The sequence below is a fragment of the Sminthopsis crassicaudata genome, chromosome 5, assembly GCF_048593235.1.
Source record: "Sminthopsis crassicaudata isolate SCR6 chromosome 5, ASM4859323v1, whole genome shotgun sequence".
Lineage (NCBI taxonomy): Eukaryota > Metazoa > Chordata > Mammalia > Dasyuromorphia > Dasyuridae > Sminthopsis > Sminthopsis crassicaudata.
Window position 1 is genome coordinate 243,720,150 of NC_133621.1, and position 14,327 is coordinate 243,734,476.

Sequence of the window (14,327 nt, forward strand, 5' to 3'; positions counted from 1 at the left end):
GTGTCAATGTGAGGCAGAATGGTTAAGAAATGTATACTAGATTGATTTGTTTTGTTCCTGAGAAACACTTGAAATATGAAGCTGTTCTTGACCAAAAAAAAAAAAAAAAAAAAAAAAAAAAGAGCAAAAAGTTGGAAAGAGTATAAAGATTAGACTCTAAAGGAGAAAAAATATAATTCTAAAGGAAGGGTAGCTGGGAAATGATTCAGATGACCTTGAAAGAGTATGGATAATAAAGGCAAAAAAGAGAATACAGAAGTTAAAAGTCAAGCAGTGATACCTTTAAATGTGATAGAAATGCATTTAGTGGGCTTGATTTTTCCTTTTTGTAATTAAGTTAAGCAACACACCCTACAGACCAATAATGGGACTTCTCTGTCTATCTTCTTTCTTCTTCTATCCATTAAAATGCCAGTTCCTTAAGAGAATGAATTGTTTTATTCATTATATTTGTTCCCTTTAGTACAGTGCCTGACAGACTTAATAAATGCTGGTTGGTTGAAGCATGGACATAGCTGCTGAGAATGAGCTTCTACCCACCAGCAATCAGGGTCTGGCTGGACACCTAAGAAAGAATAGATAACTCCGTTATACAAAAAGTATGGTCTTTCTTATCTATGGGAAGTATATATATTTCAAAGCACTTTTTTACATAGTAGCTCATTTGAATGTCATAATAACCTTGTAAGTTTGAAAAATGATCGCTGAAGACACGAAATTAAAAAAACCTGAATTCAGTTCTACAACTAGCCAGTGACAAAGCTTAGATGAGAATTCAGTTCTCCTGAGTTAGGACTCAAAGCTAGAGCCCAGTACATTTCCTATCATATCATATTTCCTAAAGGAAACTTAGAGGTTGTCTAGTCAACCTCACATTATATTTACAGGTGAGACCAAGTAACTTGGCCAAGACAGCAAGTGCAAGTTGCTGACATTTGAACTGAAGTATTTGGACTCTAAATTTTGTGCTTCAGCCTTTATACCATGTGGCCTCTTTAATAACAACAAATAATGAGAAGTGGACAAAGTCTACAATTCTACAGCCAACTAACATGCCAATGGCTTTCTGAAAGAGAATCTGAGGGGGTCATGGTATCGAAAGCCATTTATTTCCTATATAAAACACACACAAAAAAGTGGCCTTTCCCAAGAAGGCAGACTTTTAAAGAGATAGGATGGTTGCTGGGGTGGGCACATCAACATTCAGTTAACAATGGAATATTAAAAAAAATAATTTTCATTTCAAAATTGTAACTTGTGGCAAACATACAAAAATGTACTAAACAAGCTCAGTAGAAAACAATAAGATCTTCAAATGAGACCAGGGAAAAGTGCGATATGAGAAGGGATGGGATGGGGATAAGGGGAAGAGGAGAAAGGATTTAATACAAAACTACCTATTACAATACAGAAAAAGAGTATAAAATGTTCCTTTTTTTGGAACTTAAGTACAAAATGACACTGACAGTTCATTTTCATTACCCAAGCCTAAGGAAGCTCTTAAATGGTGGGTAAGAGGGTGACAGAAAGAGCAGAGAATTTTGCATCTCAAGTCAAGAAGCTCAAATCCTGTCTGTGCTAGAGCTGAACAACTCATTATCCACTGTATGCTGCACCCTCCACCCCTCTCCTTAGCCAGAATTCATTCAAGTTTCAAAAGGTTCTGTCAGAAAGCCCATGAATACCCTGCATACAGGGCTTGAGCTCTGTGTGCTAGAACTAAATTTGGAAAATGGAAACAAGTCTGCAGGCTGACTTGTGACTGATGAACACATTCAGCTTTTTTTCCCCTTTTTTTAAAAGAGAAGCATTTCCTTGTGAAATACATATATTACATTCTCTGTGGTTAGAAATATATTTAAACTAACTTGCCACAGAATGAACTGGACCTACATTCATTCATTCAATGCTGGAATTTTATGTTAAAGACTGAGGTCCTTTCTCTTGCTCAGAAATGTGAGCCACTGAAAACGTTGCTTTGTTGCTTCTCTCATCTGCTTTCTCTGTGGGTTTCCCTATCCCACAAACTTCTATCCCAGGCAAAATCCCACATCTAGGGAAAAGGCTTTTGGGGGATTAGGGCTTGCATGATACTCTTCATATGAAGCATGGGAAAGGAATGGGAGGATATGGGAATTGGAAAAAATCAAATAAGTCAGCTTCTATGTAGAGGAGATTGAACAGGAACAGTGGTGGTCTGAGCATATAGCCAGAATTCCAGTTTAAAATCACATTCTTGTGCACAAACTTTGACAGTTGAATATGGGCAAACATGCAGATGCACATACCCTTATCTCCCAATAAAACCCAAAGCTAATGGGACATCTGAAACAAAAAATAATTTTCAAGCCTGTTCAGATCTTAAGGAAACTTGCAGGGCCCATTTTGGTTAACAAGGACTGAAGGTGGTTAAAGCCCTTTTAAAAGATGGCAGAACTGGAGAAGGGAAAAACAGTCTATCTCTTTAGCTTGAGAAAAATCCCTTACCCTCTCTTTTCACAGCACCAAAGTTACGTTGCAAAAATAAGTTCTGAGATACAAAAGGAAAGGCAGGTGTGCTTGTGAATGCATCTTGCCAGGATCTGGTCCAGGATTGAAGTTCTTTAGGGTTTTTAAAACAACAACAATAACAACAAAACAAGGTGGGAGCAATTGTTTCCAAAGCCTCTTGTCCAGAGATCTTGGGAACAGCTCATAACTGGTCCCCCACAAGATCAGTGACCGTTGACCATGGTGGCTTTCAAAGAAGCTTTCGATGGAGGATCTCCCAGACCATCCGCTTCCGGAAGTATGGCATGTGTTGCTAGGAAAGACAAACAAACATGTTTAGGTTTCTGAAGTTCTGTCAAGATTATCCCCTTTGCCCTCATTCAGGGTTCTTTAATGACAGTAACTCAAGAATACATCTGCTCCATCCTATTCTCCTCATTTCTTCTCTCTTGATTTTTAAGGATTTGCGATAGTAATGAGATAATCCTTACTTTATCCTAACTGTATATTCTTGATTTACATATGTTTTTTCATTCTTCAGTTTCCCCCCAATTTTCTACCTAAAATGATACTGTAGCTCTTTCACTGACATTAGGTGTATCTAGTATATCCAAAGTTCTTAGAAAAGAGTAATGGATTTAATTTCCCTCATCCTGATCTTTGGCTCCATCTACGAAATTTCAATGTTCCAATTGTTGCTATTCTAAACTCCCTTGACTTTGCTTTTTCAAGCCTTCTACAATACCTGACGTTTAACCCTTATCATTCAATTTGCTTCTACTCAATTGGTCTAGGTCACAAATTTAATGCCAACCAGTATACCCTATAGTGAATCACCTGAGATAAGCCCTTGTAGCTGTAAGCCAATCCTCACTGATTCTTCACTGTTCCAAATCTCTTCGTGTATCTTTAAGTCCTAAACATATTACAAACATTCCATGCTTATAGTAAGTGATGTAACCTTCCACTCCATTAAAATCATGGTCACTGGACAGGAACTCTCTAAATTCCATTTAAATCTTCTCATCTACCACTACATACCCTTTCCTACTCAGTATTTGATGAATTGAATTTCTTCCTATTCCAGAGTAAGTTTGTATTCACATCCATTCCTTGCTAAGGTTACTTGTGTACTCCCTATCTATCTCTCCAAGACCTTACTCTAGAATTAACCCCTCTCCTCTCATGAGTCCTCAATCTTTTTTTTTCACTATACTAGGTCTTTCCCACTGACCTATAAACATGTTCAGGCATCCTCAAATCCTAAAATATATATATGTATATATATACACTCCAAACAAGGCTTTTCCCCCCCCTTTTTTTCTTTCTTTCTTTTATCAGTCCAGCCACTTATCATTCCATCACCTTTTGTTGCCAAATTTCTGGAATAAGTTGTTTATAAGACATTGAGCCTTGATCTCTCCTCACCACTTTGTCTCTAACCTCCAGCAATGCGGTTTCCCCCTCTTACTGAAACCATCTTTTCACTTTCAACCAATTATGTTTTAATGGCCAAATCTTAATTCCTCTTAACCTCTGTGCAGCATCTAACACTGATGAGTATTGTTTTAGGAGAAGTCAAAATTCCGAGGTCTCTTCTCGTATGGTTTCAGAGGAATTATGTTTTTCCTCTATTTCTCTTTTACCTCGCAAGTCAGTCCTCTGCCTTTTCCCCAATGTTCTATCCTTACTTACTCTTCATTTTTATTTCTATAGTGTCTCCCTTAGCATTTATTCATTCCCCTAGCTTCAAGTCTATGCAGCTGACTTTCCAAATACTTGTCTCTACTCAACCTCTTTTCTAATCTTTATACTCGCATCTCCAAAGATCAGAAGGACATCTTTATTAGATGCCCCATTACACCTCAAATCCAAAACAGGAGTTTATTATCTGTTCTCATAAACTCATTCATTCAGTCTTCCACGTTAAAAATTTTGATATTATTTTTGAATCAAACTTTCACCTTCCTACTATTTTTTAAATTTCTTTTTTTATTATTCTCTTACTTTTTATATCCAATCACTTACCAAATCTTGTCTCCTTCCAAAATCTTCCTCCCAACCATTTCTTCCTCTATATGTCTACTGCTACCATACTGGTAAGACCTCATTTTACTATCTAGCTTGACTATTGCAAAATCTTTCTTACAATCTATTCTATTTCTAATCTCTCCCCTTTTATCATCCTGCTGGCCAGAATGTGGTTTTTTATGTACAGATCTGGTAATGTCATTCCCTTGCTCAAAAATTTTTAGTGGTTTCCTACAACCAAGTAATATTCAAACCACTTTGTCTAGCACAGAAATCATTTCAAAATGAGAAGTCATCCTATTTCCCCAAGCTTGTCTAACATTATTTCCCTCCAAGTCCTCTAAATGCTGGTCAAATTAGATTATTCTCTGTTCCACAAACATTCCCTGGGCTTTTCTGGCCTCTATTCAAATTGTTTCCTATGTCCTTCCTCTCCCTAGTCACTTGCTTAAGTGTATTCTTTTAAATCCAATTTAAATACCACCTCCACTATGAAGTCTTCCCTGAGCTCTCCAGTCTTTAATACTCACACACTCAAACACAGCCTCCGTAAGTATTATATCACCCTTTGCATCACTGCCCAATGGTTCTTAGCTTCTTCATTCTTCTCAAGCTTGGATTCTAAACTAATTTTTTCCCCATGTTATTATATTTTTTAAAGTTTTTTTTCTTTTTCTTTTCTTTCTTTCTTTTTTTTTTTTGCTGAGGCAACTGGGATAAAATGACTTGCCCAGGGTCACACAGCTAGGCAGTGTTAAGTGTCTGAGATCACATTTGAACTCAGGTCCTTCTGAATTCAGAGCTGGTGCTCTATCCACTATGCCATCTAGCTTCCCCCTTTTCCATGTTATATTACTCAAAAATTCCCTGGTTGGTCTCATTTCTTTACATACCACCTTAAGTAATTTGTTATTTGAAGTTTCCTTCTCAGCAAAGTGAGATTAGGTTTCTAATAATGTTGTCTTCACGGCCATTCAGAGGTCATGGTAGACAAAATCACTTTAAAATGCTACATATAATATATAATAATAAATAAATAAATAAATATATATATATATATATATATATATAATACACACACACATATAAAAGGAAGCATACCATAAGTTAATTGGGATTCCAAAGGAGGATGAGGTAAGGCTTTTTTCAACCTAGTTTAAAGCCATACACCAAAATTTCAAATAAAACCAAACTCACTGGTCTTGGTTTTAATTTTTTGGGGGGAAAGGGGAGGGAAAACTGGAAAGAAAGAGAAGAGGTTCTGATTAAGTCCAAAATTCCTAGTTTACAACATGTCCCTTAATGGAATAATCTGGGCTAACTTTGTCTTAATCATCCCTTTCAGCCTATATTATCTAGAGTAACAAGTGACTACTGTATCATAATTTACAGGCTTAAGTATATTAAAGGTCATGCCATCATGCCAATATCTAGAGTAGAGTGAGGGTGAGTGAGAGTGTGTGTGTGTGTGCACATGAGCTTAATTTTGCAGCAGCCTGAAGATAGGAAGGCTTTATATACACCTCTTTCCCCGTGACCTTATTTACTCACCTGTGTGAAATTGATTGGTCTGTCTTTGGTAATACAATCAGCATATTTACAGGCAAACATCCCACAGTCACTCCCATTCATCTGTTGGGGAATTTCCTAAAAGAAAAACAACTCATACTCATCTGATTCCTTATTGTTCTACTCTTGGATTTAAGTGAGCCTCAAGGAGTAGACATACCAAGAGTATAAAGAGTATTTATCTGAGAGATCATCATCTCCTGAATATACCTACTACCTCTCCCCCAGAAAAAAAACAAAACAAAACAAAATACAACAAAGAACTAAGGACAGAATGTGGCATTTCTGTCAAGGATGTGACTTTTTTTTTTTAACTTGTAGCAAGAATTGTGTTTCCACAGCCCCCTCTTTTTTTTTTTTTTTTTTTTAAATTATTATAGCTTTTTATTTACAAGATATATGCATGGATAATTTTTCAGCATTGACAGTTGCAAAATCTTTTGCTCCAACTTTTCCCTCCTTCCCCCTACTCCCTCCCCCAGGTGGCAAGTTGACCAATACATGTTAAATATGTTAAATATGTTAAAGTTAAATACAATATATGTATACATGTCCAAATAGTTTTTTGCTGTACAAAAAAAATTTGGACTTTGAAATAGTGTACAATTAACCTGTGAAGGAAATCAAAAATGCAAGAGGACAAAATGGAGGGATTGGGAATTCTATGTAGTGGTTCATAGAGTTCCCAGAGTTCTTTTGCTGGGTGTAGCTGATTTAATTCATTACTGCTCTATTGGAACTTATTTGGTTCATCTCATTGTTGAAGAGGGCCACGTCCATCAGAATTGATCATCATATAGTATTGTTGTTGAAGTATATAATGATTCCACAGCCTCCTCTTAACCAGCATTTAAATTAGTACTAGTTCAGGCCACCTGAACCCCAAGAAGATATAACCTGCAACAAAATTCTCAATAATGCTAATTGTTCTGATTTAATGGTGATCATTTTAGCAAAGGAAGTAAGGAGTTTGGGATCTTAGTATCTGAAGGTAGAACTGCTAAGTCTGATACTAAGAACAGAGAGGAGGATTTTCTGGGGAACTAAGTTAGGATCCCAGCCCTCCCTAGGCTTCTAGGATGCAAAAACAGAACAAGAAGCAACATACCTGGCTTTTCTTGCTGAAAAGAAGCCAGCCATTAGTATCAAATTCTTTCCTTTTCTTGTCAAGACTCTCTTGCTTTAGGTACTGCCTACAGGAATTGAAAGAAAATGATCAAAATAAGATATATGGACTAAATCCAAGGTTCCTTCCAGCTTTAAAACTGAAAAAAAAAAATAGCTTTTTATTTTCGAAATATATGCAAAGATAAGTTTTCAACATTCACTCTCGTAAAACCTGGCATTCCAAATTTTTTTTCCTCTCCCTTCTCTCTATTCCTATGCCCCCGGACATCAAGTAATACAATACAAGTTAAAAATGTGCAATTCTTCTAAATATATTTCCACATTTATTATGCTGCACAAGACAAATTAGATCAAAAAGGAAAAAAATGAGAGAAAAAAAAGCACCAGTTTTGAAACTTAATGATTAAAATATAAGGCTACAGAGAAGTCTAATCATAGTTCTTTATTTCCCAAAAAATTCTGTGGTCTATACATTGAGTCTATCTTCTCAGGTAAAATATATCATACGATTTCTGGGCTGGGGTTTTGGGCACTGAATGGTAACTAAGAATTGCTATGTTTCCTCTGGGAATTTAGGGGGTACTTCTTGGTTTTCAAATTGTCAAAGATGCTTAAAAATCAAACTTGTACCTTCCATGCGACAAAAATAGAGATGAATCAGATAAGATCATCTTTATCTCGTGAGCATTCAGGAATAAATTGCTACTTCTTTTTAATTAGTTTAGCTCTACTGAATTCCGGGGACATGCGATAAGAGTTACATTTCTAGAAGTGTCTAGTAGTCAATGACATTAAGACAGCATTAATACTAAGTTTTATTATCTTGTGAGAGAAATGTACGCTGAATTCTATAATTTACTCCTGCTGACAGGGCAATAAGGAAAATGTTATAACAAGGAGGAAAGAACCCTAAACTGTTATTCAAATTCAAAACACCAAGGAACATTGAATTTAGATGTTGATGTTCTCTCACTCTAACCTCCCCATTCTTAACCTACACCTCCCATGATCTACTCCATCTTTAGTTACATCTTTGGTCTTGTCATCATCCACAGCTGTGCCACTTCTGTGACCAATAACTATGAAATTCCTTTATTACAATCATAACCCAATCTCTCAATGCTTCACTCCTATCAAACCTTTTTTTTTGTTTGTTTGTTTTCTCTATGGCCTTCAATCCCTCTTTGGTTTATCCCAAATCTCTCTGGCCAAACCCTGCATTGGCTTCATTTTTCTCCCTTCTCAATCTTAACCCTTTAGATAATCAGTTCAACACTACCCTTTCTTCAGCTCTTGAATCTTTGTGTCCCTGTCCTGCCATTGACTATTCTATTTCTTTTTCTTTGACAATTGGGGTTAAGTGACTTGCCCAGGGTCACACAGCTAGAAAGTGTTGTGTCTCAGGCCAGATTTGAACTCAGGTCCTCTTGGACGTTTATTACCTAGCTGACCCTCATTGATTATTCTTTACAAACTCCAATCCTGAATCACTCCCAGAATTTTCCTATTTATAACCTGCTGAACAGAGTTAGAAGAAATCATATAACTATACTTACTGCGTCCACTACTAATTTGCAGTTCTACTCATCAGAGCAATTTCCCAAACTCTCTTCAAAATCCCACCTTCTACTCATCTTCACAACTAAGGACACTACTTCGTATCATTCACTAAAAAAATTGAGGCCATTTCCCAGGAGCTCCATCTTCTCTTCATTTCAAAACTCCTCAATATCAATAGATCCTGCACATCTGTCTTTAGCGAATTGCCCTTACAATCCTTTCATCTTCCTTTTATCTTTATTCTCTCCTTATCTACTTGTTCCTTCTCTACTGTCTGAAAACATATCTAAATCTTTTCCATCCTTAAAAATTTCTTAATACATCCTAATATCCTCTAATTCATCATCTTTCACAACCAGACATACTCCTAGGACAAAAAGTGCCTATACTTTCTTTCCTACATTTTTCAATCTTATGTAATCTATCCTTAGTAACTCATTACTCAACTGAAATCAAAGCCACCTTTGATATGAATCATTTCCTGATCATCCCCAGCTTACACTGCTTCCCAAAGCTCATGCCATGCTCTGCAAATTGTTACCTACAGATCTAGATATAAAGTTGCCTCCTTTTACACAAGACTGTAAACTCCCTGACAGCAGGAACTATTTCACTTTTGTTTCTGTATCCTTAGCATCTGGCAGAGTGTCATAGAAAATGTTTAATTATATTAATTTAATCTTTATCCCATAACAAATAGAAGTACTAAGATCATTTTTAATTTTAAAAGTTTCTTATTTGGAACACTGTTTTCTCCCTATCCAGCTCAATTTTTAATATTATTGTGATTGGGGCAGCTAGGTGGCGCAGTGCATAGAGCATCAGCCCTGAAGTCAGGAGGACCTGAGTTCCAATCTGACTTCAGACACTTAACACTTTCTAGCTGTGTGAATCTGGACAAGTCATTTAATCCCAATTGCCTCAGCAAAAAAGAAAAAAAAGAAGTTATTACATGTTATAGCTATATATAGATGGTAAATGACTTGTCCAGGAATAGAGTCACTATGTATCTGAGATGGAACTTGAACTCAAGTCTTTTCCACCCTGATTCCAGGTCTTATCCATGATGCTACAAAGTGTGTATGTATGTATGTATCTCTGTATATATATTTATTTCTTTATATATACACACATACATATGTTTATGTGTGTGTACATAAAGAAATATATATATTTATATATATATATATACACACACACACACATTTTGCATTTATATAATACCCCATTTTTGGTGAAAAATAAATATGGTTACCAGACACATTCTCCTAATTTCCTAATAATTAAAGAGTTGGAAAATACCACACATGCAACCTGACATTTCATAGTTCTCTACTTACAGCAAGATCCTGCAAGCTTCACTGTTTATTCCACCCATTGAATCATAATAGGTGATATACTTCTTCCTAAAGTCTATTACCTAGGAAAAGAAAAGACTGTATTTATAAAGTGAACAAAACAGGTTTCCTGAACTTTCCCTAATCAAGCACTATGTGAGTTATGAGTTGGGTAACCGTAGTCATATCTGAATTATAGAAAGCACTAAAATCTATGCATTTCTACATCTTCTGAGCTGGTCTAATATTCTCTATGATTTCAATTTTTTCAATTACAAAATATGGACCAATGAGGGAAAAAAGCAATCTGATAAAAGCATCACTGGGATTACTATGCCTAAAAGGATAGTTATGTGATAGTAATATGACTGTGACAGTGACTAGTGGTGATAGTGCCTAACACATAATAGTGCTTAATAAACATTTCTTGATTGATACTGAGTCCTGTTCTTTTATTATGGAAATTCCTTATGGCCCTTTACTACTTACTCCTTTGACACCTTTTTTTTTTTTTTTTTTTTTTTTAATATTCCCTACATCAAGAATAGTTGTCCTCAGAATGCATATAGCATTTTTTCTCTCTTAAGCACTGAATACATTTTATCCTACATTGTGGTTATGTGGGTATATGTTCTTATTTTCTTTACTGAATTGGAAGTTTTATGACATCAGGAATTGTATAATTCATCTTCGTATTTTTAGGAGCACTAAATTTATTATTTTACACTGTATTTAATAACTTTAAAAAAACCAATACAAAAGTGAACAGTAAGCTAGGAAAGGTTTTACTTTCCAATTTCAGAAAAGTAAATTTAGATAATTTCACAAATGTATTGAACTATATGACTTAATAATCATATAGATCATTAAATCAGTAAGCTTGCATGGTAAATTATGATCACAGATTCAAGTAGAAAGTAAAGAGTTACAGAGCTTTTGGTACAGCACTTCTGGGAAATCTTCTTAGTCCTTCCTTTATCCTGCAACTTGCTTAGCTGCTCTCTTCCTCTTTGTTTTTAAACCCTACCAAAAAAAATTCTAGTTTTCTTCAGTATTCTAGGGTCACCTAATCCTGACAATAAGTATTTCCTTCTCTCCAAACTGTAACCCTTCTTCTAAAGGTCATTATAATTTTTTTCTGGTCCCAAGTGAAGGAAGAACCACTATTCATTCTTCATGTCTATTTTTCTTTTAAAATTTATCAAAGGTTCTCACCGCTAAACACCAGTGTACTCCCAGGTGAATAGGTACCAAAAGAATGTCCACAGAGAATATATCCACTTTCTTTGTCCATCGTTTCACTGCCTGATACCCAGCCGTTTTTAACTTGGTAAAAAAAAAGGTATTAAATGCATGGACACTTGGCATTCCCTTTTCTTTACTTCGTTCCATTATCATATTCATATAGAAATTGATGATCTGGGGAGGAAAGAGAGTTTGCATAAATATTATATTGGTTTTAAACAGTTATGTTATATATATAGGAAAAAACCCCCAACAAATCATCTGCTAACAATTATAGTATGCTTCCCCAATCAATTTATAGTTTCAGTGCAAATACCCCTGGTCTGTAAAGACAGCCAACGATTCTTCACACTCTTACAATTTTAGATCAAGGGAATGAAGGGTAGTTAGTGGCAATATAGCACATATAGGAAAGAGTGTGTGTGTGTGTGTGTGTGTGTGTGTGTGTGTGTGTGTGTGTGTGTGAGAGAGAGAGAGAGAGAGAGAGAGAAAGAGAAAGAGAGAGAGAGAGAGAGAGAGAGAGAGAGAGAGAGAGAGAGAGAGAGAGAGAGAGAGAGAGAGAGAGAGAATTAGTGTACTAGAAAATAGGTATAAAAAAAAAGGATGGAAAGATGAATGGAAAAAAAGAATGAAGGGATTTCAGAAGACTTGAGAAAAAGTTCATAGGGGAGCAAAAAGAGAAGTGCATGTGGATTAATCAAGCACATCAACAGCCATTTTAATCAACTGGGGCTATGCTGACAATTAAAACAAATCTTCAATATATCTTAAGCTCATGCTTATTAAAGAGTGGTCTTAATGAGGTCAAGATCAGAGGCTCAATTCTGCCCAAAGGCAAACTCTGCTCCATGGCTACACACCTCAGTTTAGTCAATCACTTTGCAAAAGTTGATAAGGAAAATGGTGAAGGTGTCGATGTCCCTGTGTAAAACTATCACTAATACTAAAGAAAAAAAAAAAAATTCAAAGCACATGATGGTGGCATCATTAATGCCTACTTGATATGGGAAAGATAAAATATGGTATACAAATTCTTTCTACCTACAGTCTGAAATGAAAACATAAAGTACATAACTAAGTGCTGCTCTCCAATGAGCCTGTTTAGCTTTCCCCATTTTTTCTGATTCTGTTATGTACCCAAAATCATATTGGATGGAAGAGGTAGGAAAGCTATATTAGAAGAGATGTATGACTCCTGCAGTGAAGGAAGTTCTCCTCATAGTGAACACATTTCCCACTATTCCCTGTAAATCCAGAAGTCCCCTGTATAGAAACTTTCAAAGGATAGTGTGAAAGGCTGCTGCATGCTGCTTATGGCCAGCTGAGGCCATGGCAGAGTTTGCCAACAGCCAAGGAATGAATGGGCTGCCTGACCCACAGCCTGGAAATATGACTAAGAAAACAGAGACATTTTTCAGAATGCTTTTTGGGGAATGGGAAAACACCCTCATCCTTTGACAAATATTTACACACCAGGATGCCAAAGCAGTGAGCTACTGCCCTTTAAGCCAACAGTAGGCAACTTTGTACTGGGATAAGCAGCAAAAAACTTCACCAGGAACACACCGGAACATGGTCTAGAGAAAAGCAATACAGAAGCACAACCACAATGGTGGGTGGGTGCCATAGGGAAAATGGGCCGGGCAAAGACATCATACTTCCCACAGACCTAAGAGAGACTGAACAGTGATGGGTCCAGAAGGGCCCAATGCTACAAGCTTAGGTTATGCCTGATAGAATTTTAGCAGTCATTAAATAATTAAAATGGGCTGAATCTCCCCTTGGACTTTGCAGAGTCTGAGTTTTTAACATCTAGCTGTGGAGGGTGATTTTACTACAGGTCTCTTCTCTATTCTCAGTGAAAAGAAAACGGATAAAAGAGGATATTTCAGGGAAGTAGTGTCTCACCTGTCCAATAAATAAAACACCATGCTGCATCAAGAGACTAAATCCCTCTTTCCACCAAAGTTTTGTGTTATATTTTTTAAGTGACATTAATAAAGTAGGTAGAACCCAATGTTAGTAAGCACTACATATGGCAAGATAAAATATGTGAATAATGAATGCTTATTTACAAAATAGTAGAGAAAGGTACTGAGAATGAAATAACAAGGGACCCAAAAGCAACAATGTTAACCTGATACCATAGAAGATAACGGAAAATATAAGCTTTATTAATATATCGCAGTATAATTCTTCTTGAAGTAACCTATTTGCTTCAGAATAATAATCTTTAAAATACTGATGTCTGAAGTAAAAATATGATAGGAGGTAGGATACAGGAGGAGGAAGAGTTGTGAAAATAAAGGGCCAATATTGGATCAACTCCTAGCAAACCCACACATAGTGTAAAGTCAATGCTCTATGATGAAATATCAGTTAAGATTCTTTGTGGAACATTTGAAGCATATCATCTTCATTGAGTAATTTAGTCTTGACAAAGGACAACCATAAACACTGCAAACTATTTGATAAGAATTTGGGAAAATTGAAAAGCAAGTTAGCAGAATTTAGATTTAGACCAACCACACCAACAGACCAACTAACCATAAAATAAGAGCATAATGGATACATGATCTAAATATTAAAGCTTATATTATGAATTTTTTTTAAAAGAACAAGATTAGGAACCTTCATCTATAAGTAAACAAAAAAAGTTAATTTGAAGGTCAACAATGAAAAAAAAAAAAAAAAAGAGGTAGCTAGGTGGTATAGTGGATAAAGAACTAGCCCTGGAGTCAGAAGTACCCAGGTTCGAATCCAGTCTCAGCTCCCTGACACTTACTGACATACAACTGTATGATCCTGGGCAGTCACAACCCCAATTGCCTCTCAAAAAAAAAAAAAAAAAAAAAAAAAAAGTAATAAAAGAAGAACAGTACTTACAGACCTAAAATCACATCATAAAGTAGTAATCAATAAAACCATTTGATACTGGTTAAAAAAATATATAGAAAAGTAAATCAG

The 14,327-nt window shown here is 35.8% G+C and overlaps 1 protein-coding gene across 3 annotated transcripts in view; it reads right to left on the reverse strand.

The window, feature by feature from the left end:
• Positions 1 to 419: 419 nt before the first annotated feature.
• SENP1 (SUMO specific peptidase 1) overlaps positions 420 to 14,327 on the reverse strand; it is a 92,064-nt gene continuing 78,156 nt past the window's right edge. For 2 of the 3 annotated variants that reach the window (XM_074270716.1, XM_074270715.1), the window contains exons 14-18: positions 11,331 to 11,534; positions 10,119 to 10,198; positions 7,199 to 7,283; positions 6,073 to 6,168; positions 1,090 to 2,803 (exon numbers count right to left, since the gene is read on the reverse strand). In XM_074270716.1, coding sequence (XP_074126817.1) covers positions 2,741 to 2,803; positions 6,073 to 6,168; positions 7,199 to 7,283; positions 10,119 to 10,198; positions 11,331 to 11,534 — 528 coding nt within the window. In that variant the 3' untranslated portion in view covers positions 1,090 to 2,740. Of the gene's footprint in view, positions 566 to 1,089; positions 2,804 to 6,072; positions 6,169 to 7,198; positions 7,284 to 10,118; positions 10,199 to 11,330; positions 11,535 to 14,327 lie in introns of those variants that run through there. The other variant, XR_012482611.1, reaches the window with a different exon arrangement.